The following is a 27,707-nucleotide window of genomic DNA, read 5'->3' as shown; positions in this document are numbered from 1 at the left end:
GGGGTTGGGAGAGGAAGGTGTGTACTGTGAAGAAGTTGAACACACCACAGCATATTGGTAAACACCGTTAATCACAGTTTAGCAGATGAGAACATTAATTGCAGTGTAGGAAATAACAAGACCCAGAGGATGCTTCTATTTATCGACACCCCCACTATCACTGATAAGGGCCAGACGGGTGATGTGGATATGCATGTGTATGTGTTCACACTGAAAAGTGAGAAGTGTCTGGAGGAAAGAGGTGATGAGGGGGGTTTAATGTTGAATATGAGCTTACCAACACTGCTTTTTTGTTATTATGTCTTCCACCCACATCTGTCACTGAAAAACACACACACACACACACACACACACACACACACACACACACACACACACACACACACACACACACACACAACCAAAGTTACCGATCCCAGACAGGTCATCAAGTATCTAGTGTTCAATTTTACCTAACCTTCTTGTTTTTGGAATGATGGAAGGAACCCAGAGAATGCATGACTATCTCCACACAGAAGCCAGGTTTGAACCCGAAACCCTCTTGCCGTGATGTGCCAGTGCTAACCACTGCACCACCTTAAAGTCCAGATAAAGTAAAATCAGAGATTTGTATAAAAACATATTTACAAGGTATAGGATAGTAGCTGAAAAAAGACTTAAAACTATATATGACTGAATTTTGGAGTTTGACCTTTAAACAGTTTTTCTCAGTTCAGAATATTTTTGTAGTCGTTTTTATGAATAGTAGTGTGCCAGCATAGCAGTGGAATGCTATTCCATGCTGGTTGATGATACGGCCAAGGGGAAGAAGAGGGTAGAGGGTGAACAGGGTGGGGCCGAGAACCGACCCTTGAGGGACACCACATGTGACAGTCTGTGTCTCTGAATTTGCCCCTCCCAAGAAGACGTACTCTGTTCTTCCAGACAGGTAGGACTGGAACCAGGTCAGGGTGGAGTCAGAGAGTCCGATGGTGTGGTGGAGGCGCTGAAGGAGGATGTTGTGGTCGACCGTGTCGAAAGCTGCAAACAGATCCAGGAGGATGAGGAGTGATGGTGAGCCAGTGTCAGCTGCCATCAGCAGGTCGTTGGTGACTCTCACCAGAGCTGTTTTGGTGCTGTGAGCTGGAATTTCTCAAAGAGGGAGTGTGAGTTTAGATGTTTGTGAAGATGGGCAGCAACTACTTTTGACAGAAATGGGAAGTTGGAGAAGGGCCTGTAGTTAGAGAGTATTTCTGGGTCTAAGGTGGGTTTCTTGAGGAGGGGTCTGATGACAGCAGATTTCAGAGCAGATGGAACATAACCAGCCTGGAGTGAGTGATTGATGACTTGAGTAATAAGTGGACTTTTTTACTTTTTTACTTTCAGTAAAATAAAATGCATTTTTTTTTTAATCAGGAAAAAATGAGGCAGTAATTTGTTTATCAACACAAAACCACATTGTGATGTTCTCTGATGCCACTGTGGGTTCTTCAGCAAGAAATTACACAGAGCGCAGAGATGATCTTGGTTTACTTTTACAACACAAAACACACGCATGAAGCCTTTCACAGGCACCTTCCAGGGTTTATGCTGCCGACCTTCGTGCGTCCCAGTCAGTAGCTGTGTCCCAGTGTCAAGGAAGGATCCTCAAACGGCTGGATTTGAAGGATACCACGTCATCATCCACCGTAGGACTGTCCCATTGTCCAGGATCCTCCGGAGGACAGAGTCCTTCTTTTGCCCAAATCCAAAACAGATCAAGTTGAGAGTTTTAGTTGCATGTAGTTTGAATGTTATTTCAAAAGCATTTTCTATCCACCAAAATGTGCTTGTTTCAAGTATTGCTGGCTTATTTTAATGTTACTACAATCACAATTGCTCCAAAATAAGTATATTTGGATTCATTTCAAGCTATCATTCGTTTTTCCAGTTTCTAGATATTTTTTTAAACTTATTTAAAAAATTCTTACAAAGAAAAAAATACTTACTGCACTGGCAGATAATTTTACTTGTTTCAAGCATGTATTTGCTTAATTCAAGTTATTTATTTCTTATTTTGTGTATTTAAATACTGACTTTCACTGGCAGCAAACATAGCAAAAATACTAAATCTAGTATAAACAGTTACAGTGAAGTAAAAAGAAGTGAAAGGTAATGTTAGTTTTTCTTTCACTCAGGTATGTTTATATTGTCTCCATACAAACAACCTGCCCACTGCTTTCACAGCATTCAAATCAATCAGCATGGCTCTATGCATCCGATAGCTGCCTAATTGATGCACTAATCCAGTCACTAAGTACTGCAGAGCTGGAGTCTGCCCAAAGCAAACACAACACACAAGTCATCAATGAGCTGCTTCTCAAACAAGAGAGTGGAGCAGGACTGACAGAACATCTATTAACTATAGATCAAGGAAGATAAGAGCTGTAGGCCTTTGGCCTCAAATAACACTGCCTTCTCATCTGATGGGCCTTCAGGAAATGAGGCACACACATTTTTACTTTTCTGTAATATTACTTTACACATGTGACTGCAGGGTAAGCATTACATCTGTTCACCTCACCTCACTGATCATGCACTGTAAAAAATGTTTGTAGAAATTACAGTAAAACGCTGTCAAACTGCAACAGAAATAGACCATCAAATCTAAAATTGTTTATCACCGTAGTAGAAATATAGCCCGGCTAACGGGCGTGGTTTACGATCCTCCAGAGCCGTTTATTGGGCGCTACGAATGTCTATCAAAAGTGTCTGTAAGTAGCGCTTAGCCAATCGTATCAGTTATATCGGATGACGTATGTAGAGCGACAGAAATTGATGTTTACATAGCCGAACTAGCCCATCTCTACTTTGGGACTAAAATGCTCAATTCTGCTTCTGCAAAGTTTTTCTGCAGCATGTTCTGACTCTGGCTGCTCTGTAGTTTCAGCTCACAGTCTACCGGCAGTGTGTGTGTGTGTGTGTGTGTGTGTGTGTGTGTGTGTGTGAGAGAGTGTTGCTGCTGCTTTGCTTCTCCAGTTCTCACTTTCTGCAAGATTATTTATTTTTACGGCTTATTTCCTCTCGGCGGCTCCGCTGTCCCCCGGCCCGCTGCGAGATCACCGGCGTTACAGCAGCGAGCGGTAGCGGGGCTAGTTGGTAGATTAGGCTTTGGCCAAATCCTGTCGGAAGCAAGGCTAAAACATCCTTTTTGGTGGTTAAACAGGAGTGTAAAGTCAAACATTGTTCTTCTTTTAAAATAAACTTTAGCTCTAAACTATCTAGAACACTGTCTACAGCTAGATCGAAAGAGAGTTTTGCATCTGCTGCAGCCATGTTGGATCCGTAAGAAAACTACAAGCTTCCATCTGTCGAGTAGTACACGTCATCTTGCCGTCCCTCCCCGTTCTGTGATTGGATCCCTAAAACAGGGCTAAGAAACGGCTTTAGTTTCCAGACCCCTTGGCAGTTCGAAATGAAATCGAGTGCGCAAGGAAGTATGGGTATACCCAGGCTAGTAGAAATATTGAATTACCATAAATCACAAAACAGTAAAACTTTCATTTTTTCTGTTATAAAATGCAGAAAACACAGTTTTACTGTAAAAAAGAAGAAATGTCACAAGCACTTGAAATTACAGATTTTGCTGATGTCTAACTTTTCACTAAGTGGCAACCACAGCTGCTGGGATTTTTTTTTTTTTTTTTAGATATTTTTTGGCCATTTTCAAGGCTTTATTGATAGTGAGAAACAGAGTGAAAGGGGAAGACAGAGGGGAAGACATGCGGGAAAGGGCTCCGAGTCGGATTCGAACCCGGGCCGCCCGCTCACGAGGACGGTGCCTCTATGGTACGTGCTCTACCAGGTGTGCCACCGGGGCGCCCAGCTGCCGGTATTTTACTGTAAATTACAATTTATTTATTTTTACAGTGGGGGGTTGAGTCCATTATCTTTAGGGATCAATATAGTAAATTGGACCAACAAGTAAAATATTTAGTATTTGTCCACCTGAATGTTATTAATGAAATATAACAATGACACTTGTTCAAAAATCAATATCATGTTGTACTAACTATAGGAAAAAAAGATTTCTGTCAGTATCGGACAGGTGGAGGAGGATGTACAAACAACTACAAGACTTTCTCATATTAGTACAACATAGTTTCTACCACTAAACTTTAAACACTTTTCTATCAGCAGGACTCGGGCTACAAGTACAAATTATACACATACACAGTCAGATTTGACTGTACCACGAGGCTGCACTTAGAAAGATCAAGTTCATTAAACTTGCTATTTTTAGGTTTAATAACTTAACAAAAATAAGTAAACACAACTGTTCAGTTAAGTCAGACTAACTGGGCTTACTTAAGTTGGTAACAGATAAAGATTAAGTTTATAATACTTGCTGTTTTTAAGTTTAATTAACTTAAAAACAATTAAGTAAATACACAGATTTAAAGTAAACTTAACAAGTGGATATCAAGTAAACCTAACTTAGGACTATCTGTTATATTTACTTACTTTTTTTAGAGCAATCAGTTTCCTAGATTCTTTTAAGTAAGCTCAACCTCTCACATTTTAGAGTGTGGTGTTCTGAGTTAAAACTTTCCTGCAATTTGATTGTTTTCAACTGAATCTTGTCAGGGTTGCTCTGTATCAAATCCTGCAATTAACTGAAAAGTTGCATTTAATTCATTCTGCTTGGCCTTCTTTGCAACTTCAAACAACCTAAATGCTGACATTGTGTCATGTAGTACATTTATTATGGACTGCATTGATATTGCTCTTTGTAGTTTCCATAACAGAAAGCTGCTGTAGAAGACACAGGTGGTTGTCAGGGAGGCTGCCACGCACTGGGGTGAATGCTGTTGAACTGCTCAACCTGCTGAGACACACCATCCTGCCACGCACTGTAATAAATTATTCTGTAGTCATTTAATTTAACTTAATATATTTGATAAAATGTATTAAATATAAATGTGTCCTTGATTTTGAGGCAGTTGTTTAAGTAACTTTAATATAACATTTTTTGAGATAGAATCTACTTATTTTAATCACATTAAATATAATCTTTATGTGTATGTAATTTTCAATCAAGAGAATTTTGAATGAATCCAACACAATAGAATTAGTCCGTTTTTAATTGACAGGCACTTCCTGTTAAATTGTTATTAACTCAACTTGTAACGTAGTTAGGTTTAATAATAATATTGCCTGCAATCTGTTGCCTCAATTTTATTGAGTAGCTATTGTTTATCTCTTTTATACAGTGATGTAGTTTTATACAGTGGTGCCAAATTTGCCTTTTTCTCTTTATCTCCACAACATATATCAAAATTGTGACATTAATAGTGCTGTTTAACAATGAATTATTTTTCAGATTAGTTTTTAAGTAACAAAATAATAATAAATCAATAATAAATAAAAACAAATAACTATTTGCCTTTTTGTTTGCATCTCCAGAACATATATCAAAATTGTGACTTTAATTTGTTCAGGAAATATGGTCAGAACAAGTTAAATGCAATACAGGACATTAACAGATTATAATTGTTAAATGGGTTTAAACTTGGCCTCGTAACAAAAACTAAGCTTTGTGAAATTAGCTACTTTTTCACATTTCTGTTTCCAGTCGCATCCACATTTTGGAGGAGTCACTTCTTGTTACAGTCACATGACCACCACACCAGGGTGTTGAGTATGTGTCTCTTAGGGATTTAATGAGTTAAAGTGAAGAATGAAGCTGAATATGGGAGATTCAAGAACATTTAAAGTGTTTGTTACACAGGTGTCACCATGGGTTCTTATGGGTTAAAGGGTTAGGTCACCCTGTTGAAAAAAAACTCTTGTTCTCTCGTACATTTAGTGCCATTTAGATGCAACAGTGACTACAATGCAATAAGTCCTGTGGATTCTATCCTTGATGTTCTTTGGTGCATCTACATTGATGTTGCAACCATGAAAATTTTGCTTGTCAAATAAAAAAACAAAAAAAACAAAGTAGAGCTGAATGAAATTCTGTAAGTAGTGCTGCTAATATAAAAATAAACCTGAATGGCAACATCTATTTCTAGTAATAATTTTTCCTGTCCATAACTGTCTGTTGTTTCTGGTGTCTTGCAGTCTTATTTGCAGCTGTTTGTGTTGAACTTTGTATGCTTGTTTGGGTTTATGACGAGCTTAATGGCCTCTAGCCTGTAAATGTTTGCTGGAACAGGTGAGGGGAAGTGCTGAACTGTAACAGGATAAAAAAAAAAAAGATTGTCATTAAAGCCGTTTCTCCATGAGGATTTAAGTTTACCACAGGTCCTTTCAGCCTGCAGCAGAGCCGGGGTGGTGGGGGCAGGAGGGGGACACAGGGATAGTTGAAGGCAGGAGGAGATAGGAATCGATCGTGGAAGTGTGTTCCTCCCCACCAACACTGAGGTTAAAGCAGAAGCCTGCGCAGAAGAATGTCCTACTGAGTAATTACAAGAGCACCTCTCTTAACACACACAACTGACCTGGCTTTCATGCCTACCCCTGTTAATAATCAGTGCTCATAATGAACAGAATCCATAGGTCTGCTGGGTTAAGGTCCTCAACAACCTTGCTCCAAGCAACAACAGCCAAAGCACAGCATAAAGAGACGCTCTTGTTTCTGTTGGTGGAGCTGTGCTACGCTACTGCCCCCTTGTGGACACACTGGATGTAGACAACCTCCAGTGATTCACATTAAGAACGTCCACTTGGTTTAGACTAAACCCTGCAGCTTCTGAGGCAAACATGCCATTTCACAAGGTAGTTTTCTATCTCACACATCCTTGTATTTATTATCCAAATAAAAGTAAGAATGTTTTATTTTTATTGTACAATAATACAATACAGTGACATAGAAAGACAGAGAGTGAATATTAAACAACGACAATAAAGGTACCCGTGTGTGTGTGTGTGTGTGTGTGTGTGTGTGTGTGTGTGTGCGTGCATGCGTGTTTCAGTTATAGATCTAGCAGTCAAGAATTAATATATGATAATAAATATTATGTATCATTATTAGGCAGAGAAAGCGGTACTACTAAAATGTAAATAACAATTTTTAAAAAATTATACATATATATATGTATATATAAATGATAATTAAAAAAGGAGCATGCATGAGTAACAATAATACTAATAATGATAATTACAGGAGAGAGGAGGAAAATAAGTAAGAATGTTTTTAAGTGCACTTAACAAGAAGTAATTTTGTATGCTTGTTTCACTCATACTCCAGTGACATGTTTTCATGGGCGTTTTGACTTGTTTTTGGTCTGAAACTATCTTACCATGGTTATTAATAAGTGTTCTATTACATAATTCAATTAAATTAGGGCATAATAGCTAAACAACCTCATCTTACTGTACAAAGTGCAAGTACTACAGTTAAAAGATGAAGTGGTACGTCTCACAGTAAGTAAACGCCACACTGAGCTGGTAGTTGGCATTAGCACAAGTCACTGAAATTAGAGTACACATCTTACACTGGGTTCCATTCATGCTAAAATGTCATCATTTCAAAATTAGGACATTTTTGACAGAAAGTGGTTCCTTGAATTGAATTGCCAAAACCATTTGAAGTTTACATTTTTCACATACACAGCACATGCTGTGAAATTATGTTATGCCTAGTACAAGAAAGCATGCAAAAATATAAATAATATACACATTTAAAGTAAATATTTTTACCGCTACGGAAGAGCTGAAACAATATACATATATATTTTTTAAGGCCGATACCGATTATTTTGACATCAGTCTTAACCGATCCCCGATATGTGCTGCCGATTTTTTTTGGGCTGATTCTCGAAGCCGATATTGCCTTTTCTCCCTCCATTTACATGATAAAAATGACACAATGATAACAAATGTTACACAAGTCTCAATTTAAACAAAAAAAGAAATATTTATTAACAAAACAAACAAAACATATTAACAGTTGGATAGCGAACAATGTGTATGTTGTTCTAGGCCTGGAGGTGGTGGCGCCTCAGATGATCCACATACTTGATGTGTTTTTCTTTTTTCTGGTATCAGCAGCAGCTCACCAGAGAATGGCAGATGTTGGCTCAGTGAAATGGGCTCATTGATCAGCGAACGCATCTACGTATCGTAGAAGATAGAAGTAAAAATTGCAAATATCGGCCGATATATCGGCCGGTGGATATATCGGTCGAGCTCTAATGTACCAGTACATATATTATATGTTACCTATGGCAGGTCGATAACTTATTTATCAATAACAAAGTAAAATGATGTATAGTGAGTTAAAGACAGTGAAAGTCACTGGTTTTACTTGGGACCATCTTGGCTTTGGCCTCAAGGCAGTGACAGCAGCAGTTGTTAGATCCTCTTAGCTTGTCCTGCACCTCCTGCTGTAAATGTCTTATAGGGCTGTGGGTTCACATCAGATGGTGCATTCAGCTGACCACACCACCCTCAGCAATCAAGTAATCTCTGAAACCACTGTCAGCGTCTTGGTCTCACTGATGCTCACAGAGAGACGCTTCTCTTGGCACCAGTTCCCCAGGTGAGTCCCTTCCACTAGGTAGGCCTTTTGTGTGTTAACAGAGATCAGGCCCACTACAACTGTGTCACTGTACTGTGTGTGAACAGTGAGTACAGCAGGAGGCTCAGGGCACACGCTTTGGGGGCTCCAGTGTTGATGGTTAGTGGGAATAAGGTGTGGCTGCTGACCCACATATTTAGCTTCTTTATGGGTCTGAAGGAAATAGGGTTAAATGCTGAACTATAGTGAGAAAATGTCACTATTACTCTGATGAAGGGAAGGTGAACTTGTTCAGAGCTTACTGCACCCCTATGTATACGCCCCCCTCTGGGTGAGCTATAAGAAAGAGAGCTTGCGCAAACTCCAGGTTGTGTATAATGACTGTCTCAGAATCCTGCTCAAGAAGTCCAGGAGAAGTAGTGCCAGAAAAGTTTTTTGTGATTTAGGGCCACCCTGAGGTTTATATGTAGACTGCAGGGGTCCCAGAATGATCCTACTATACAGTTTAACCAATCCAAGGTGTAGTTCTGGTAGATACCAGTCCTATATGTGGAAACACTGGTATTTGTGTCTTTTATAGGGAGTGTATAAGCACTGTTTTTATATGCCACTTTTTACTGCTATTATTTATTAGATGCCTTTTTATTGAATTTGCATAAGCACTTTTTTAATATTAGGTGTTATAACGCCTTTTACACTATATGTTTGTTTTATGTATTATATGTCTATTTGGATGTTTGAGTCTGCAATGAAGTTTTGATTGATTGATTGATTTAAATTCTTTCTCTCTTTGATTTCAACATTTGGGAAGTGCAGATGACTTGGTTTATTGCATCTTCTGTGGATCTGTTGGTGTGTTATACAAAGTGCAGGTTGCCCTGCAGGGACCACTGTTTACTATTTGAAGCATGTGGGAATAAGTGAATAACAGACGGGGCTCCAATAAAAAAATCTGTTTTGACATTTTATGTAGATTTCAACTTCTGACATGTGAAATTGTACTAGGCTTGGGTGGAAGCTTTTCTTCTAACTGTCATGCCTTCCTGACAGTTCACTGGGATATGTTGTACATGACATTATTTTTATTTGTGTCTTCCACAGTCCGTCCTTGCCGTGCCAGCTATTGTTTGCCGCTCTTTCACTCTTTGATGGCTGACAGTTACATTTGCAAAATAAAATGACAAAAAACAGCCAGAAACACAAACACAAATTTCTGTGATTTGTGCAGAACCAATGAGTTTTTGAAATTTAGGGGGTGGGGTGGGGGATCTGGGTCTGCGGGGTCTTTATTGTTCGGTAGGTCAATCACCAGAAATAAGTGGAGCACGGCTCCTTATCCCCGCTGCTTTCAAGCACAATCCGAATGAGCTTGGATGACCAAGTCAGTGTACAGGCATACATACACATGAGGACAAAATTATTAACGCCCTTATGAAAATCTCCTTTTTTTAAAGTATTTCCCAAGTGCTATTAAACAGAGAAAATAATTTTCAACACAGCTTTTCCAATCATCCTACTTTTATTTTGGATGCGTATTTTAGTTTGCCCAAAGAAAGAAAATTATTTCCCAAAAACCAAAACTACCAGGTTTAAAATGATTCGCCCCCTTAAGAACTGATCTTTTTATTGAGCCATAGCAACAGTCACTGTTGTGCAATGATGTGCTTTAACTTTGTAATGCTCAAAGCTTTTAAAATCAATTCAAAACTAAGGGTTATCTCCCAATTAAAACACAGTATAAAAGCGCCAAAAAGGGTTTGAGCTGTCAGTTGAGAAAGCATCTTGCCAAAAACAACAGAAATCAGTTTAGATTTGCTCACAAAGCGAGAAGGGTATTCAAAGTTATCAGTGTTTCCAAGTGTTTCAGAACTGGAGTGAGAAGCTTCATGTTGATATTCAGAGAGCCAGAACACACAGAGAAGAGAACACCTGGGCCTGCTGTTCTCAGTCTGTAAAAGTGAAGTTATCCCTGCTCCGGTGTTCTCACATTATCTGTGGCGCTCATTCTCCCGCCTTGGTTGTGGTAGTTTGTTTTCCTTGTTGATGATTTGTTCTTACGCGTTTTCTCCTTTTGTTTCGTTGCAGGCACGTTGTCCGCGGTGTGAGGACGGCTTTAGTTTTGTCTATATTCTTTTATGCACTTTAAAACATCCACTCACCACATCTTTCCTCATGCACACTGTAAACCAGTGGTTCTCAAATGGGGGTACACATACCCCTGGGGGTACGTGAAGGCACTCCAGGGGGTACGTGAGATTTTAAAATATACATTTAAAAAGTAGCATCCATGCAAAAATCCTTTAAAAATAATTATTTGATGAATATAATAATAATATAAGTAATAAGTATAAGTTAACTTAATAATAAGTATAAGTTCATAAAATTAATTTTGTATTCAGTAGGCTATTCAGTTTGATTCTCCTAAAAACCCAGAGTCTCCCCCATACCAGGATGGTTGGACCCAACCTGTCATATGCCACCTGGCATCACCTGTTAATCACTTGAAAACTCAAAGATGGAGTCGTGGTTGAAGCGTAGCAGTTATAGTTTTAAATGGTTATATGCTCACTGTTTTTACTACATTAGTTTGAATCACTACATTTTAGTGATGAGAAATATTTGCAATAAACTTAGCCATGGATTATTAACATTTAAAATGTTTGAAATAGTTTTTTTTTTCAAATGTTTGAATTTTGTATGTGTTTATCAGTTCCAAAGTTTAATAAATCAGACACTGATGGCACAGCGCTCTGTTTTTAAGTTGTTGTTTTTTTCAACCAAAAATGCTTTGCCCTGGTTAGGGGGTACTTGGATGAAAAAATATTTCACAGGGTGTACATCACTGAAAAAAGGTTGAGAACCACTGCTGTAGACCACCGATTTCACTGATAACCACGATCCATGCATTGTTAATATTTAGTTGAACATTTAATGAATTTTCTTCTGTTAATAAATTACTTTTGTTGAACTTTGCCCAAGCCAGGTTGTGACAGTGTCTTAAGTGCGATCATGTAATCTTTGTGGAGAACTGCCACTCAATAGACAATGGGCACAAGCAATAGATATGCAGATAACACAAATAGTGAAACATTACCCTGCTTTATGTTCACAACCTCATAAGATAAGCATAAGAAACCAGCCCTTAAAGAAACAGAGACCAACAATGAGGGACCTGCTGAGGTCTCTGATATGGCACAGAGCGGTCATACTGAATTGAATCTCAGTCTGTTATGATAAACTGGTCAACCTCTCACTCACTTCCCAAAGCTTCCTGGCCAGGGCATCATCTCGTCCTTTAGCTCCCACTTGTTGCAGTGCACAGTTTGAGAAGTAGCGTCCACTGAGAGGCTCGATGCCCTCCTGAAGGGCACAGTACAGTGTAGTGTGGGAGCCCGCCTCAGGATCCAGGAAGAAGAGCTTGGCAACGGGCATCAGGAGGAGCTGCAGCCACAGGCTCATGCTACGACACAGTTCTGTGGAGATAACTCCTGGAAGAGGAATGATCCAAACATATGAGATTTGACTGAAGTGCTCCAAGATTACTTTTAAACACAGCTTGGTTTACATGTAGTCTATTCTTTCAGTTGCAAGACTCTTTTGTGGCATAATTCAATATAATGGTTGGTTCCATTATATCCCAACAACAAGTTGGAACAACTGATGCAGGGATGGGCAACTTAAATGCTGGAGGGGGCCACAATTTTTCATGGACACTACCACAGGGCCACATATAGGACCGTGCACTTAACCAGATATGACGTTGGACATGGGAAATGTAACATTAAGCCAGATTCCCATGTGAAATGTTCAGAATGTTTTTTTTTTTCTTCTTTCTTTTTCTGTTATTTCTTTCTTTTCTCCTTATTGTTGTATAGATTTATGATGATTTTAAACTCTAAGCTATATTTATACAGGGTTTATTTTATTTTCTATTTTTTCTCAGGGTAAATGTATATTGTAATTGTTTGTAATTTTATTCTATTTTGTAGATGGTGTAATTGTATATTGGATTTTTATAGTATTGTGATTTTCTATGTAGTTGTAAAAGCCCAACTAGGGACGGGAGTTGAAAATTAGCTGAAGCTATATCTCTATATGCAGCACATCGGATGCATGCCATGTATCTATGTTAACTGCATTGTCCCTATCAAATAAAATAAATTCAATAAGAAGGCACTAACCTGGGTGGAGGCTGTAGCAGGTGACACTGGAGCCCTCCAGCCTGTTGGCCAGCTCCCTGGTAAAGAGCACATTACACAGCTTGCTGTTGCAGTAGGCCTGAAAGTTGTGCCAGGTAGACTGATCTGACACCAGGTCCTTCTTGGAAGCCAGTAAAGGGAAGTCAATGCTGCCAAAGCGGTGCAAAAGTCCAGACACAGTGACCACACGACTGGAACCACACTGCTGCAGCCGCTCCAGCAGCAGGTTGGTGAGCAGGAAGTGACCCAGGTGGTTTACACCAAACGCCATCCCGAAACCATCCTCAGTACGTCCTGGACCCAGAACACCTGAAACACATTCAGTGCTTCAATCACTTCACACACTTCAATCATTCAGTGCACTACCATTATTCAGCATGGTGGTGGTGAGGTCGAATGTAACCAATTTGTTTGTTTTTTACTGTATTTTTTTATTTTGTTTTTATGTAAACATTGTAATGTGGAAACCATTGTGGAAACTTTTCACCAATTTTTAACTCAACTCTCAACTCAACTTTATTTGTAAAGCACTTTAAAAACAACCACAGCCGCAACAAAGTGCCGTAGGGTTGTCACGATACCAAAATTTTTAACTCGATACCGATACTCAGGAAAATATTCGATACTCGATACCATTTTCGATACCACAAGGATAAAAACTAACCCCAAAATGTAACGGAAATATTTTTATTAACTAGAAAAATGCAACATGTAAAAATTAACAGAACCACAGGTTAAATATTTATAATAAAAAACAGTTGTGCAAAAAGAAACTGCAACTATGATAACAAGCTTCAGATACTCCATACTTTTGAAACTGAGTATTGTATCCGGATACAACGTTTTAGTATCGATACTTTTTTGAGTATCGATACTTTTGACCACCCTAGTACATAAACAAGCAAACAAGAACAATAAAATAAATAAACCAGGAAATAAACACTTCAATAAAGAGTTTCATTGCTTTTTAAAAAAACAATTTAAAAAACAAATAAAAACAAACCATAAAACACTAAATCAAGAGCAGAGTCTCATGAGTGGTTAAAAGCCAAGAAATAAAAATAGGTTTTAAGATGAGTTTTAAAAATGTGAGTGGCTATTCCATGGACATTTTTTCCTATTGGTTTGTTCCAAGTCACGTGACTTTCAAGGTTCCGGCGGTCAGAACAAAAAAAACATGGCGGACAGTTCTCTCATTTTTAGTGAAAAATCAATATTTTGACTTAGTTTCTGCATAAAAATGGATTTTGATCACATTTCTAGTGAGAAATATATGTTTTATTTTCTAAATATTCACTCAGTGAATGTACATAATCACTTTGTATGTTGGAATAGCCACGGGATATGACTGTCATTAACTTGCATTGTAGTGAAATCCGTGTCAGTTTCACGGAAATTTGAGTTATTCCGTGGCTATTCCACAGATTTTGAGTTAAGCAAATCCGTGGCTATTTCACGGATTCCTGTGAGACCAGGTTGGAATTAACATCCTCACCTGCATTGTTTATGAGTATGTCCAGTCTGGGTTCAGTCTTCAGGAAGGTTTCAGCAAAGCGGCGAACAGACTTGAAACTAGCAAGATCCAACTGCATGAACACCACCTGGTTGTTGCCAGTCTCCTGAGGGACAGTAATGCTGGCTGTAATACACAGATCTAACACAACTGAACCATACTGTTGAAAAAAACATGTTCTGACTTTTCTGCATTTGAAAATACAATTGAATATATTTTCAAACTATTCCTGCAGTCTGGTTGGTCCTGACAGTGTGGACAAGGTGTCATCTCCTGAAGGCTCAGCTCATTTCACAGTTACTATGGTTAGACCAAGGTTATAATAGTTATGGATTTTTCATTAGTTTTAGTTTTAATTTTGTTGTAATTTTTTGTTTTCAAATTCAGTTAGTTTTAGTTCGTTTTTTAGAGTGAGTTTGCTAGTTTTAATTAGTTTTTATTTTTTGGAAAATGCTTAGTTTTAGTTTAGTTTTTATTACTTTTATTTTTTTGTAATGGGGTATTTGTTGGATGCCAGATTAAAAAAAGTCACAATAAATGTTGCCTTTATTTCCTTTGTCTGATCCATCTCAGCTCCAATAAATTTAGTAAGTCATAAAACCAGATAGATGAAATAGATTTCATATCAACCAAAAAAGTGAAGGACATTTTCACTATAATTGTAGTTAGTTTTGTAACCACAAAATACAGTTTCAGTTAGTTATCGTTTTTTAATTTTTATTTCAGTTAACGAAAATGTTCTTTTCATTCTAGTTTTCGTTATTTCGTTAGTTTTCGTTGACTATAATAACCTTGGGTTAGACTGATTAGAAAGATATGTGCACATCCTGATTATTACAGCACCTTCCTTCCATATTATTACAGATGTAATAATTACTTCCATATTATTACAAATGTGCAGAGGCTGTGGGCAAGTCTAATTGTGTGTTGATAAAAACCTCATCCTGGGATGCTTTATTATTATGAACACCTCACTAAAAACAAATAAAGTCTAATGGACCAATAAATACCACACTAATAAAGCTTCTTATTGTTAGATTAGTTGATCTGCTAACAACTGACATCTGAATTGGAATTCTCTGTGCTCTTCATGGATACCAGAGCAGTGAACTATATCTCCTTTTCAGCCACCTATACTATACCACCTATCAGAGTACATACTCTACGGATATCAAAAGCAGCAGCCTCAGCTTTGTCCTTGTTGCGGCAGGCTAGGATCACCCTGGCTCCTCTCTTTGCCAGACCCAGAGCTGTGGCCTTGCCAATTCCAGTGTTGCTTCCTGTGTAAGAAATGCACTCACATACATCAACCCCAAAGAAACACTGACAACAAGGAGCTGCACTGAACAGTCATTGTAAAAGCCTGGCTTTTCAAGTTGTTTGCACAAACCTGCTTTGTAAAGCAGATGGTTAGAGCCATAGTAGAAAGAAAACATTGCTGGTTTCAAACATTCATTTTTGAGTTCATACAGCCAACATTTAATTTAAAAACTAATTCAGTTCTTTTAAGTATCCCATAGCAGCCAGCACACTGGATTGTGGGTAAAGAGAATGATGACATACAAAAATGAATTAACCCATTGAGGCCTAAAACACCTGTAAAACCTCTGGGCGATTTTAAAATAAGCCCCTGAAACCTGAAGTTTTTCCGGAAATTCAACAGAAGTGTCAACGCTTCTACTAAAAAATAGATTTTTCAGCCTCTGTAGCAGATAGAAATGAAATTCAAAAAGTATTTGAGAGCTTATACAAATACTACAAAACGACGTATCCACTTTCCAGGCTTCAATGGGTTAAGAGTGAGAAATCCTGTGGGCTTATTGAGCCCACAAATACTGTACGCATTTCATAAGACTCCTTATTTTACATATTTAAACGTGTAGCCTATTCTGCCCTACAAAGTCTAACTGCAGTAACTACGCAAAAGGTAAAACAGAGAAACTGCTTTAAAGTTTTTAAAAGTTTTTAAACTGGCCAGCCAAAATGGTTTATAGGTAGGTAAGTGATATGACACTTATTTCTAGATGTATTAATTATGTTATTTATATGCCCAAAAATCATGACGATTAATTTTACCTTTGAATCCAAATATGTAGTTACTGCACTCATACATTTCATTGCTGAAAAAAAGGTTCTAATGGTAATTTAAAAAAAAAAAGAAGTACAGTAAGTACAATGTTGTTGTCTTCTTTCAGCTTTAATTTTCAGTGAATAAACGTTTTAAAACTGATTTTGTAATAAGCAGTAAATTGATTTACTGTGGTCTGCTTTGGTTTTGAGTTGGATTTTGTAATAACTCCAAGTTTTATATAATTATTTCTCTGAAATAAAGCAAAATTAAAATCTAAAACTGTGTCACAAGATAAAACAGACATCAAGGAGTTCATTTTTAGTCATAACTCAATTTCGACCAAAAATGTAGTTACTGCAGTTAGACTTTGTAGGGCAGTATGGTCAATATTTAATTTCATAAGAACATTAAGTGCAATGTGTTACAATGTCTCTGAAAACAGATTTAGGCTTTACTGCATTCAATTAAAAACACCCAAGTTATGAACAGAGTTCATATCGGTCTACTTGCGTCTAAGGAAAGTTGGAAAAAGTGCAGTACAAGACGAGTAATTCGTGACAATTTGTGTCTATTTTGTATTTTAGTCAACTGTGTTCATGGTGATTGGTCTGTGTGTAAATGTTTTGTCTGCGGAGCACTTTAACACTGGGACTGAGTGAAAGGTGAATAGAGCTGAATAGAGCGCTAAAACAGTGTTTCAACAAACCAGGGCCGGTTATTCCTACAGGCCACCAAGGCGGCTGCCTAGGGCGCCAAATTGGCAGGGGGCGCCCCCTTGTGGCGCCCTTAAGCATACATCTTTGTTTTAACAACATTGATTAACGAAACATTTTTTAAAAAGCATGGGCAATAAAACCCTCATTGAATTAAATGAACATGCCTACATTTTATTTATTTTCAGTCTTTGCCATTCTTAATTTGATGAAGATCTGTGTTTTCTTATTTATTTATTCGTATTTTCAATTCAGTTGTTGTTGGTAAAGTTCCAAAGTTTCTAAAAATAAAAATGTTCTGAGACCATTACCTTGCTTGTAGTTCATGTATCAAATATTAGTGTACAGCATAATACATATAACATAGTGTACCTATATCAGAATGAATATATATGGGGGAGGGGGGGCAAAATCTCAATATCGCCTAGGGCAGCCAATGGGCTAGAACCGGCCCTGCAATAAACACACACTCCTGCTACAGGAAGATGAGCTAAGTTTTGAGCTAACGTTACATGTTAGCAGGTAGGTGGGCACGGTACCTGTAACAATGGCCGTCTTCCCTTCCAGCCTCACTGAACTGGAGCACCGAGCTGCTCTGAACACAACGTAATAAACTATGACAGAGAAGGAGAATGAAGCTGCCAGGAAGAGAAGCCACAGCGACATCACTGCACCGAACCAGCAGCAGCCAGGCGACTGGAGTTACCGACAAACAACGCAATATCCTGTTTAAGACTTTCAAAATAAACTCGAACTCGAATGTGTGGTCGAACGAAACATTTTTTTTTATTTTTTTATTTTTTTTTATTGAACAATTGAAAATACAAACCCTCAGCGAGGATAATAATAGTAGCCTAATAATACAAATGAAAATTGCGTGGAATACAAGTGCAAAAAGAGAGATTAGGGGATTCAAGAAATAAAAAGACACATTATCGGGCATTTAGTATAAAAAACGGAACAGCAAAATAATAAAATAAAATAAAAATAAGTTGGTCGGACAAAACATGTCAACATGTCAAAAAACGGCGCCCTAGATAAAACGTATTGGTTAGATGTGCGACGGTTATAATTATAATTAAATTTCAATGTTACTTTCACGAACATTTATATATAATTAAAGTAAAACGGACATGTGCAATACAATTGATATGTGCAAAACATACAATCTACCTCATCTATAAATTATAGCTCTTTCAGTAGTCATTTGTTTATTTTTATACTTATTTATTACATCACAACATGTCCTTGTTCTTGTTTTTTCTTGTTTAGCTCGGTATTTAAAAAAAATGTTTTTACTCATGTTGTTTTGTTATGCAGCTTTAATTTATCTTATTTTAAGCGTACAACATGCTTATTTCTAGATTTAATAATCTTAATTTAAGAAATCTTGTCAAGTGAAATTATCTGTCCATGCAGCAAGATAATTTCCCTCAGATTTAGTGTTTTTATCTTGTTTTTAGACAAGAGGGAGAATTAACGCACTGGGAACTCACTTTAATAATGCATTCAATTTATATTTTGCTTTTATAGACACTCAAAGACGCTTTAATGCAGGTGCACCTGGACCGACTAGCATAATATCAAAAAAAGCTCAGACTACAAGACGGTGTGACTTCATTCTCTGTTCAGGACACCATTACTCTGTCCACTATATCTTTACACAGCAAATAGTTGTTTACTGCTATATTAATGCTATGAATGCCATGTACAACCACTTTGATGGTAAAAAAAAAAGTTAAACAGATTTTGTTGAATAATGCTTAAGTGAGACTAGTTAATAGTGATATTCTGATGTGAAATGTAAAGCATTAAAACCATTATGTGCACAAAGCTGAACTGTAAACATCTACTACTGTACTGCAAATTAACTTAGTGGGACTGACATTTTCCATCACCTTAGTTGGTCACATATTCCATTATCCATGTTAGATTTGGCCAAAGCTGCCATTCAGCTGCATTTACAATGAGTGGAGACAGTTTAAGTGACAGAGGCCAGGGACAGAAGGCTGAGGTGATTTCCAGAATTGAATTGAATTTAGACAAGGCCGGCTCATCTGGAACAGATGGCATCAGTGATGTAGGACGCATCTCCTTGTGACACTTTGGAACACATTGGAATGGCAAAGAACACGTGTGTATGAGGGAGGAGTCTTTATACTGGCTTGACTGGTGATCAGGGGCAGCTGAGTGAAAGGGTGAGTAGAGTTGGCTGATGAGGTGGGAGTGGCTGACTCTGTGAGGACTTAGGCTGCGTTCAGACTGCAGGCGAATCTGATTCAAATCAGATTCCTACTCAAATCCGATTTTTAGGGCTGACTGTCCACACTGTTTTTAGCAAGTGTCCAAATCGGATATGGCTCTGTTCAGACTGGGCCACATTATTGACTGATCTGACAGGTTGCTATAGTAACGGTGTCAGAGCGTCTGACGTCGTAATGGCGTCAGACGTCATATAATTGCGACAGCGACAAGAAGAACAACAACAAACATGATGGAGGCTGGTCTACTCAGTATATTGGCCTTCTCACTGTCCAGTAGAGGTGCAGAACATCTCAGACGCACCAGGGGAGAAACCGGGCAGGTGGACGCCGTCGGGCCCGGCTGCCGGTGGACACATCGTCTCCGCGCTGCCGGTGGTACACGATACGCATGCCGCGTAGAGTGACGTCACGGACAGTCAAAACCGATCTGAGTGTTTGGAGCGGTTCAGACTGAGACGCATCTGTCCAAATGCGATCTGAAACTACCTCCCGAAGGTGGTTTCGATCCGGTTCGCAAAAATCGGATTTCATGCGATTTGTGACTGTTCAGACTTCAAAAGAGCCATCCAGTTCCAATCTGGATGGGCTAAAAATTGGATTTTGGCTGGCAGTCTGAACGTGGCCTTACCCTGCTGCATTCTTGGAATAAAGAAACTTTTAGTTCACCTGCTCTGCCTCTCAGTCTTGACTTGAGCCCGGCCTGATGAGTGTTCATAACATCAAAGTGAAATTATCGGTGCATGCAGCGACATAATTTCCCTCAGTGTTTTTATCTTGTTTTTAGACACACCTTTTTTGCAGTGTGAAATTACAAAATTATTATTTTGTTATTTTAGTTTTGGCTTGATTAGATTGACTGAATTCATCAATATAGTCTGTTGAGACCAGGGCCAACTGTTACACATTACATTACCTCCAATCAGAAATAAGCTACTCCAGACAATCTAGACATTTCATGTCTTGTTTTGCACAGAAACTCTAATAAACCATTTTCTACACAGGAATTGTGGGACATTATTTACAGCCCAGACTTGATGTTTTAAACACTCCTCTCCACCTTTGAAAATCACAAAAAAGTAAAATAATTTGGGGTTTAAATTTAAGATGTTGTCAAATGAAAGCTGGTTCAAACATTATGGAGAGCAAAACATTTTATTACTAACACTGGAATAGTTCAATTTGTATATTATACAGAAACTAACTGCTTTACAAAAACAAAATGATACAATATCACATGTATTTACAGTGTAGTAAATATACCATCTCAAATTGTACACAAAGTATTTACAATTATCACACATACTGCAATAAAACAAAACTCAGACTATTACTCAGACATTAGATTTTGCATAACATCAAATAAAACATGCCACATTTTGAGGTTTTTAATCTTTACAAACCCATGACTTTTTAAATTAGTGCAAGTCAACCACTTGTTTAAGAGGTTATGGATAAATAATCCTTAATATTTCCATTCACACACAAGTCAAACTAAAACCTGGAAACAATGACAATCTGCCAACACAGTGCTCAAAAAAAACCTTGCCTTCAGATTTTTCATGGTTGTGGTTTGTTAAAGGTAAAGTCACTGATTCTGTAATTCAATGTTTGGGGGCTTGTTTTAGAAGGGAATCAGAGAATGTGGCTTCAACAACAGTTAGAAGGTGAAAAGTGGTGAGTAGAGACAACTGAGTGGTACGAATTAAAACCGGAATAAACTGTCGGTAGAGACTCAAAGTGTGTGCTGTTTTCCCCATCTGTATGATTAATTGCCTCTATATATACTTGAGATTAGCCTAATAGAAGCTTGAACACTTTTTGTACAAGCTTTAGTGTGATTTTACAGAACAGGGATTACACTTTGGCCTTCAGCTGTGTTCAGATGACACACACACACATTCAGGGGTGCCAATCATCCAAGTTAAAGTCCAGATTCTCTTCATACAAGCCAATCTGTTAGTGACTACATGTTACTGATGGAGGGCTACAATAAAAGTAAAGTTTCTGATGGACCTATTTATCTACTAAACTCTGCTTCCACAACTGAAACTGGACTCATGATTTCAGTTCTAAATCATTACTTCCCTTTATATCATTCTTTGAGGTTGAATTACAAAATAGTATTTCTAGGCTGTCTCTAATGAAAATGTCCCTTTCCATGAAATCTATCTAATGATGATTGATGGTGATGTTTGCTGAATGAACTGCATGGACAGAAAAAACCCACATAACACACCTTCAGATGACTACAATACAAGAAAATAATCATAAGTGAACTGATTCACAAATGTATCCGCATGGCAACATGAACACTTAGAATGGTCAGAAACAATATCGATGGAGATGCTGCTCGGACAAAAATAAAGCCAGAGTTGTACAACAATACTCAACTCTTGTCATGCATAGATATTAAGGCAGGATAGAAGCATTTTGACGACCCGAGCCGGCTGAGCTGTGGCCAGAGGCTGAGTGGAGTCCCATTCTACACCTGCTCAACCAAACCTCCAAACTCTGGCAACATGTGTGCACAGCTGCTGCCACAGCTGCTTTTAAAGGCCCAGACCAAAGTCTCTTATTTTTACACCCATGGATCTTTCTATTGTTCAGGCAGCCATTGATTCCTATTCACATGATCATCGTGACCGCTTTTATTGTCAAGGAGGCATTATTTGTAACGACGGATTTGTAAGAACAATGCCAACGCAATGTTTGAACAGATTGAACACAAGCAATGGTCAGAACACTTTACAGTGTAAAAATAAAATGGTCAGTGCTCTCTGGTGTAATGGGACACAGTTTCTAAATGATATCAAACAGCGTTGAAATTCCTCTACTAATGACATTATGTCTGACAAACACAGCTACCTACAGATCTGTTTAGAGCTTCAGCCATGCAGATTTCTCTGTTGGATTCTTTGTCGGTGTGAACTGCATTACCACAATTATAAGTAAACACTGACGACAGACACAATGTTCTCTGTGGTGAATTAGCTACCTCAAGCAAGTTTAAAATCTCTGAAAGTTGATTTTGTGAAACACTGTTAAATAAATGGTGACCAAAAGTTTCTGTAAGGTTTGAAACACTTAACTATCTAGAACTTTACAGCATGCTTTGAAAAACAGTCAGCAGTAATGTATAGCTGATATGATTTTTAATACATTAGATTGATTTTAAGAGGGAGATAGCAGGTATACCAGATTATAAAAATTTAAGATGTAGCTCAGCACTGTGTGTCAAATTGCTCTACTTATGAGCACATAATTATTAAAAAATGACCATTTGATCAATAGATCATTGATTAAAACTATTATGGTGATTAAGGGTTTAAAACATTATGGTACGGCTTTAATAAGTCAATTCCCATGATCAATTATGCCCCAGAAGTTGTTGCAGCAATTTTTTTTGATTGATACCATTTGTTAATTTGCTGAAAGTGCTGAATGCCATTTTTCTAATATCGAGAATGGATACAAATGGTACAAACCTCTCTAGAATATTACATCATTACAGCAAGATCACAGCAAACCCCATGCTGTGATCTGTTTTTAAAAACTTTTGCCATTTTGGATACTTGTTTTTTTAAGCAATTGAATAGCGAGCACTTCTCCTGGGAACTGCTGAGAAAGTCATTTAATATAGTGAGACAAGTTTCAAGAAGTTTTCTCACTATGGGGACTAACATCACAAAAAAATAAGATTGGGCTCATTGAATCCACAAGCGTCTCGGCCTTCCACTGATATCCAATTTAAGCCTTTCCTAGACCTAGACCTAGATCTTACAGGGGAAGAATCCTGTTTAAATGTTTAGTGTGTGATGATGCAAGGTGGGACATCTGAAATCAGTGTTTGAGGGACTGAAAGCAAAAAACGGATGTTAATGGTTTATGTTAAAAGCTGTCAAATAGTTTCAATTATTAATCACAATGTAGAAATGCTGGAAAAGCCCTGACACTGTGCTGCATTAAGAAAATACAACAGAATGGAGTATGGAACTCTATATTTTCTTACTACTGACTGAACTCATCTATAGCTACAAATACAGTAAAAGATCAAATACTGACTGATTCTTAGTCTTGTTAACTTCTATCATATGTGTTCTGATTAGAAAGCAAAGTTTGTTTAACTCTGCTCATACAACACCAAACAGCAAAGCTTTTGGGAGATGAATTTTAAGTGTAAAAGTTAATTCTTGTCTGAAACTTGTAGTTTAAAAAAAAAGTTGTTGCTATCTTACTAGCTTTTATATGAGGCTTAACAGTCTTAATGCTGTGGCCCATTTTATTCTGGTACTGTGACCAGCCCTGGGCTGAAGTTATGTACAACCCTGACTCCATAAAAATTGGGACACTGTAAAACGTTTATATAACAGAATGCCATCATTTGCTTATCCTTTTTGACATGGACTGAATTGAAAACTGTAAAAAGACAATATAGTTAATGCTTTACCTAATTCACTTTTTGTAGTAAATATATGCTTATTCTGAATTTGGTTCCAGCAACACATTTAAAAAAAGCTGGGACAGGGGCAACAAAGGACGAGGCAAAATGTGGAATTCTAAAAACCAACATTCCACTGATGGACACATTAATGCATCATCAGTGTATATATCAGGTGACAGTATCATGATTGGGAATGAAAAGTAGCATCCTTGAAAGTCTGAGTTGTTCACAAGCGACAATGGAGTGAGGACGACCACTGTGTACTTTTTGAAAAACTGTGTGGGCAGATAATCCAACAGTTTTAGAGTTCACCAACTACAATCCATAACATCAAGATTCAGAGAATTTGGAAATATCTCTGCAAATAAGGGGCAAGGCCAAAAACCAGCATGGGTAATGTGACCTCCGAACCTTCAGGTAGCACTACATGAAAACCCGACATGACTGTATAAAGGACATTAGCACATGGGCTCGGAAAAACTTCGGAAAACAACTGTCGCTGCATCTACAAATGCAAATAAGACTGGACGATGCATAGTGAATGCCATGTTTCAATAACATCCAGAAATGCAGCTGACTTGGCTGGGCCCGAGCTTATCGGAGACGGTCTGGTAAAACCACGTTTGAAATTGTGTTTGGAAATCATGGACAGTGTCTTCTGGCCTACAGAGGAAAAGACCATCCAGATTGTTACCAGCGCAATGTTTAAAATCCAGCATCTGTGATGGTATGGGGGGCTGTTAGCACAGGTAACTGTCACAACTGTAAAAAAATAAAAATAATAATAATGCTGAAAGGTACACATAGGTTTTGGAGCAACATATTCTGCCTTTTCCAGGATGCCAAGCCACATTCTGCATGTATTACAACAGCAAAAAATGGGGCAGAATGCAACAACGGAGATTCCTGACTGTTGAGGAACTGAATATCAAGCAAGAAAGGGAAAGATTTTTGCTTTTAAAGCTTTCATAAGTTTTAAGAGCAAACTTTCAAATGGTATAATATGCGTCAAAGCCTCTTTTAGGGTGGATTTTCCTTTGAAGAGCCCACAGGACAAACCTGTGATGGCTGTGGGACCAGCTCAGACTGTTGAGGTAAAACTAATGGAGGTGTGTGTGTTTGATGGGATTAAACATCACATTGTCCACTGCCTCTTCTCTATTCAAATGGTTACTGGAGGTAATCGATAAGAGCTAAATCTCGATGTTAACAAGCAACTCAGGAGTTGGCATCATATTGCAGTTTCAGAGTTGAGGATTATTGCCTATCACACAATTTTCCTTGTCACTGTGTGCAGCATAAAAAAAATGCTGCTACGCTGCTGAAAATACAGTTCATACTTAAATAACAGACAAACAGCTAAATAAAAGCGAAACATACAAAAAACGAACGAACGAACAGAAAGAAAAGCTTGGAGCTATTTACAGTTACATTTCCCCTAGTGTTTTGCAATCTTCCTCTTGATACAATGAAAGTGTTTGAAAAGAAGATTTTTTTGAAAGAGTTTTGAAAAGCAGATTTGTGAAGCACTATCTAGCTGTACAGGATAAATACTTTCAGGCAACAGGGTATATGGATGATTGTATATTTGACGATCATTAGAGACCCGTCATGACGCAGCTTGTGTGAACTTGTGGTGATATGGCGGCTCGCCTCCATAATTAGTACCTGTTCTTTGTCCCCAGCAAGGTTTGACTTTTACTTTACAAATTGTACACATTGAAAAACCCTGACAAAGGCACACCATGGAGAAAACGTCAACATCTAAATTCGCACTAGGGACTAGTTATACATAATCTATTTAAACTATGTACAGGATGGGGAGAGGTGAGCTGAGATGTCCGAGCAGGTCGAGAGTGAAGGTCCTGTCTCACAGATCCACCACCCCACTGCTGCTGTCATTTGGTCAATCTCACTAACCCAGGAGTGTTTAGTCATAAGGAAGGCCAAGGGACGTGTTTCAGATCAAACTTCAGCTTGAAGACAGAATTCCAGTTTCTGGTTCCTTCCTGTGTCAAATGGGAAATGTCACAGTTCATATACAAACTAAAGCTCGGTGTTTGGACTATATTCCCATCAGGCTTAGAGGGATTTCTCTCCCTATAGTTTCAAACGTGTGACCTCTGCCGCTGCAGGAGATTCCAACTGCTGCTGAACATCTGTAAAGAAGAGCTTAAACACGGACTCAAGAGGAGAACAGGAAGTGTTCGTCAGAAATGAAAGATCTGAAAGAAATCTCAAGCAGCAGGGAATTCAAGTTTGCCCTTGAAAATGTTCCTCCTCGATGCAAAACCGAAAATCATTTGTTCTCCTTCCAGAGCAACAGCCATGAATGAGGAGGAAATAAAAGGTGGAGGGGGAAGGTCTGGATGTTCTCCGGCTCAGACGATTTTCTTGATGCTGGGTCTCTTGAAGCTGCCGGCGCTCCGCTGCTTCTGGACCTGACTGGCTGAACCGTGGCGAGTGCGCCCCCCGCTGGACAACACAGAGCTGGGGGACAGCTGGACGTTCTCCTTATCCACACCTGAAAGACCACAGGGACGACAGGTAAGTGCAAAGTCTGAAACTCAACATTTTACATGTGGTTTTAATTATATTAACCCCCTAAAACCTGAAGTTTTTCTGGAAATTCAACAGAATTGTCAACACTTCCTACTAAATAATAGATTTTTCAGCCTCTGTAGCAGATAGAAATGAAATTCAAAAAGTATTTGAGAGCTTATAGCTGTTATATCTGAGCTCCCTCCGCTATAGTTGTCTTCCGCCATGATTTCAAAGTTCTGGAAAAGTCCCATGTTGCATTGAGACACATGTATCTAATTTTGTGTCTTTTTTTGTCATTTTGTGTCTTTTTTTTTAGTAATTTTGTGTCTTTTTTTTGTCATTTTGTGTCTTTTTTGTCATTTTGTGTCTTTTTTGTCATTTTCTGTCTTTTCTTTAGTCATTTTCTGTCTTTTTGTGTCTTCTTTTAGTAATTTTGTGTCTTTTTTTTGTCATTTTGTGTCTTTTTTTTTAGTAATTTTGTGTCTTTTTTTGTCATTTTGTGTCTTTTCTTTAGTCATTTTGTGTCTTTTTGTGTCTTCTTTTAGTCATTTTCTGTCTTTTTTTGTCATTTTGTGTCTTTTTGTCATCTTGTGTCTTTTTTGGTCATTTTGTGTCTTTTTTTTTTAGTAATTTTGTGTCTTTTTGTGTCTTTTTTTGGTGATAGTTTTCAAAGTTCTGGAAAAGTCCCATATAGCATTGCGACCCTCCCGCATGTATTCTGATGCATTTCATTGGTCAAGAGACCAAAAATAGTTGGAAAAAACTACAAATACTACAAAAAGACGTATCCGCTTTCCCTGCTTTAATGGCTTAACCCTCTGAAATCTTTGGCTATTATGTCCATTAAAAAAACTTTACCGTGCCATGTTGGTGTCAGTTTTTTCAAAGCAACCTCACCTATATGTCCTGATAATTCATTTTGAACTTGACCCCAAAAGGAACTAAGGAAACATAAAATCTGATCTTGAAAATGATGTTTCAAAACGCAGAATTTTAAATATTGAAAATATGAATACAGGTTGCATATATAACATATAACAGGTAAAATGAGGATAATATCTAGTTCAATATTTTATACTAAATACATTTGACAATATCTCTGGATTTACTTGGCTGAATATCATCAAAAAATAATTGGCATGGAGTTTCAAGCCAGAATATTGCCCTCTTCATTTTACTAGGTCTATTGGCACGTAAGGTTGAAAAACCAGATTTAGCAGATATGTACTGATGCTGATAATTAAACTCTCCTGATGAAATGCTTCATGTGTTTAAAAGCCCCAGTTTTTATTTTTGTTTCATTCTGTGTAATCAAACATCAGCTGTGGAACAGAACAGAAGCTTAAATTCAATGACAATGAGGCTAGATTATCTTGGAACCACTTGTTTTAATTATATTTATTCTTGACGATCTAAATTGAATCTTGAGGTTCTCAGCTTTCAGCATCTACTGCTGCTTCCTATGTCCCCTTAATAA

The 27,707-nt window shown here is 37.9% G+C and overlaps 2 protein-coding genes across 3 annotated transcripts in view; both read right to left on the bottom strand.

Moving 5' to 3' along the window:
- Positions 1–11,293: 11,293 nt before the first annotated feature.
- On the bottom strand, positions 11,294–17,682 carry LOC131970571 (dehydrogenase/reductase SDR family member 13-like). Its single transcript, XM_059331997.1, has 5 exons — positions 17,521–17,682; positions 15,359–15,477; positions 14,180–14,303; positions 12,667–12,993; positions 11,294–11,973 (listed from the first exon to the last, which is right to left on the bottom strand). The coding sequence occupies exons 1-5, from the start codon at positions 17,645–17,647 to the stop codon at positions 11,714–11,716; spliced, it is 957 nt and encodes a 318-aa protein (XP_059187980.1). The 5' UTR covers positions 17,648–17,682; the 3' UTR covers positions 11,294–11,713.
- Positions 17,683–20,378: 2,696 nt separating this feature from the next.
- Positions 20,379–27,707, bottom strand: part of nf1a (neurofibromin 1a) — a 114,763-nt gene continuing 107,434 nt past the window's right edge. For both annotated transcript variants that reach the window (XM_059331950.1, XM_059331951.1), the window contains one exon: positions 20,379–26,210. In XM_059331950.1, coding sequence (XP_059187933.1) covers positions 26,068–26,210 — 143 coding nt within the window. In that variant the 3' untranslated portion in view covers positions 20,379–26,067. The remainder of the gene's footprint in view (positions 26,211–27,707) is intronic.

The sequence above is a fragment of the Centropristis striata genome, chromosome 4 (assembly GCF_030273125.1).
Source record: "Centropristis striata isolate RG_2023a ecotype Rhode Island chromosome 4, C.striata_1.0, whole genome shotgun sequence".
NCBI lineage: Eukaryota > Metazoa > Chordata > Actinopteri > Perciformes > Serranidae > Centropristis > Centropristis striata.
The sequence above is the reverse complement of the archived record's forward strand: the minus strand, read 5'-3'. Positions and strand labels throughout refer to the sequence as shown.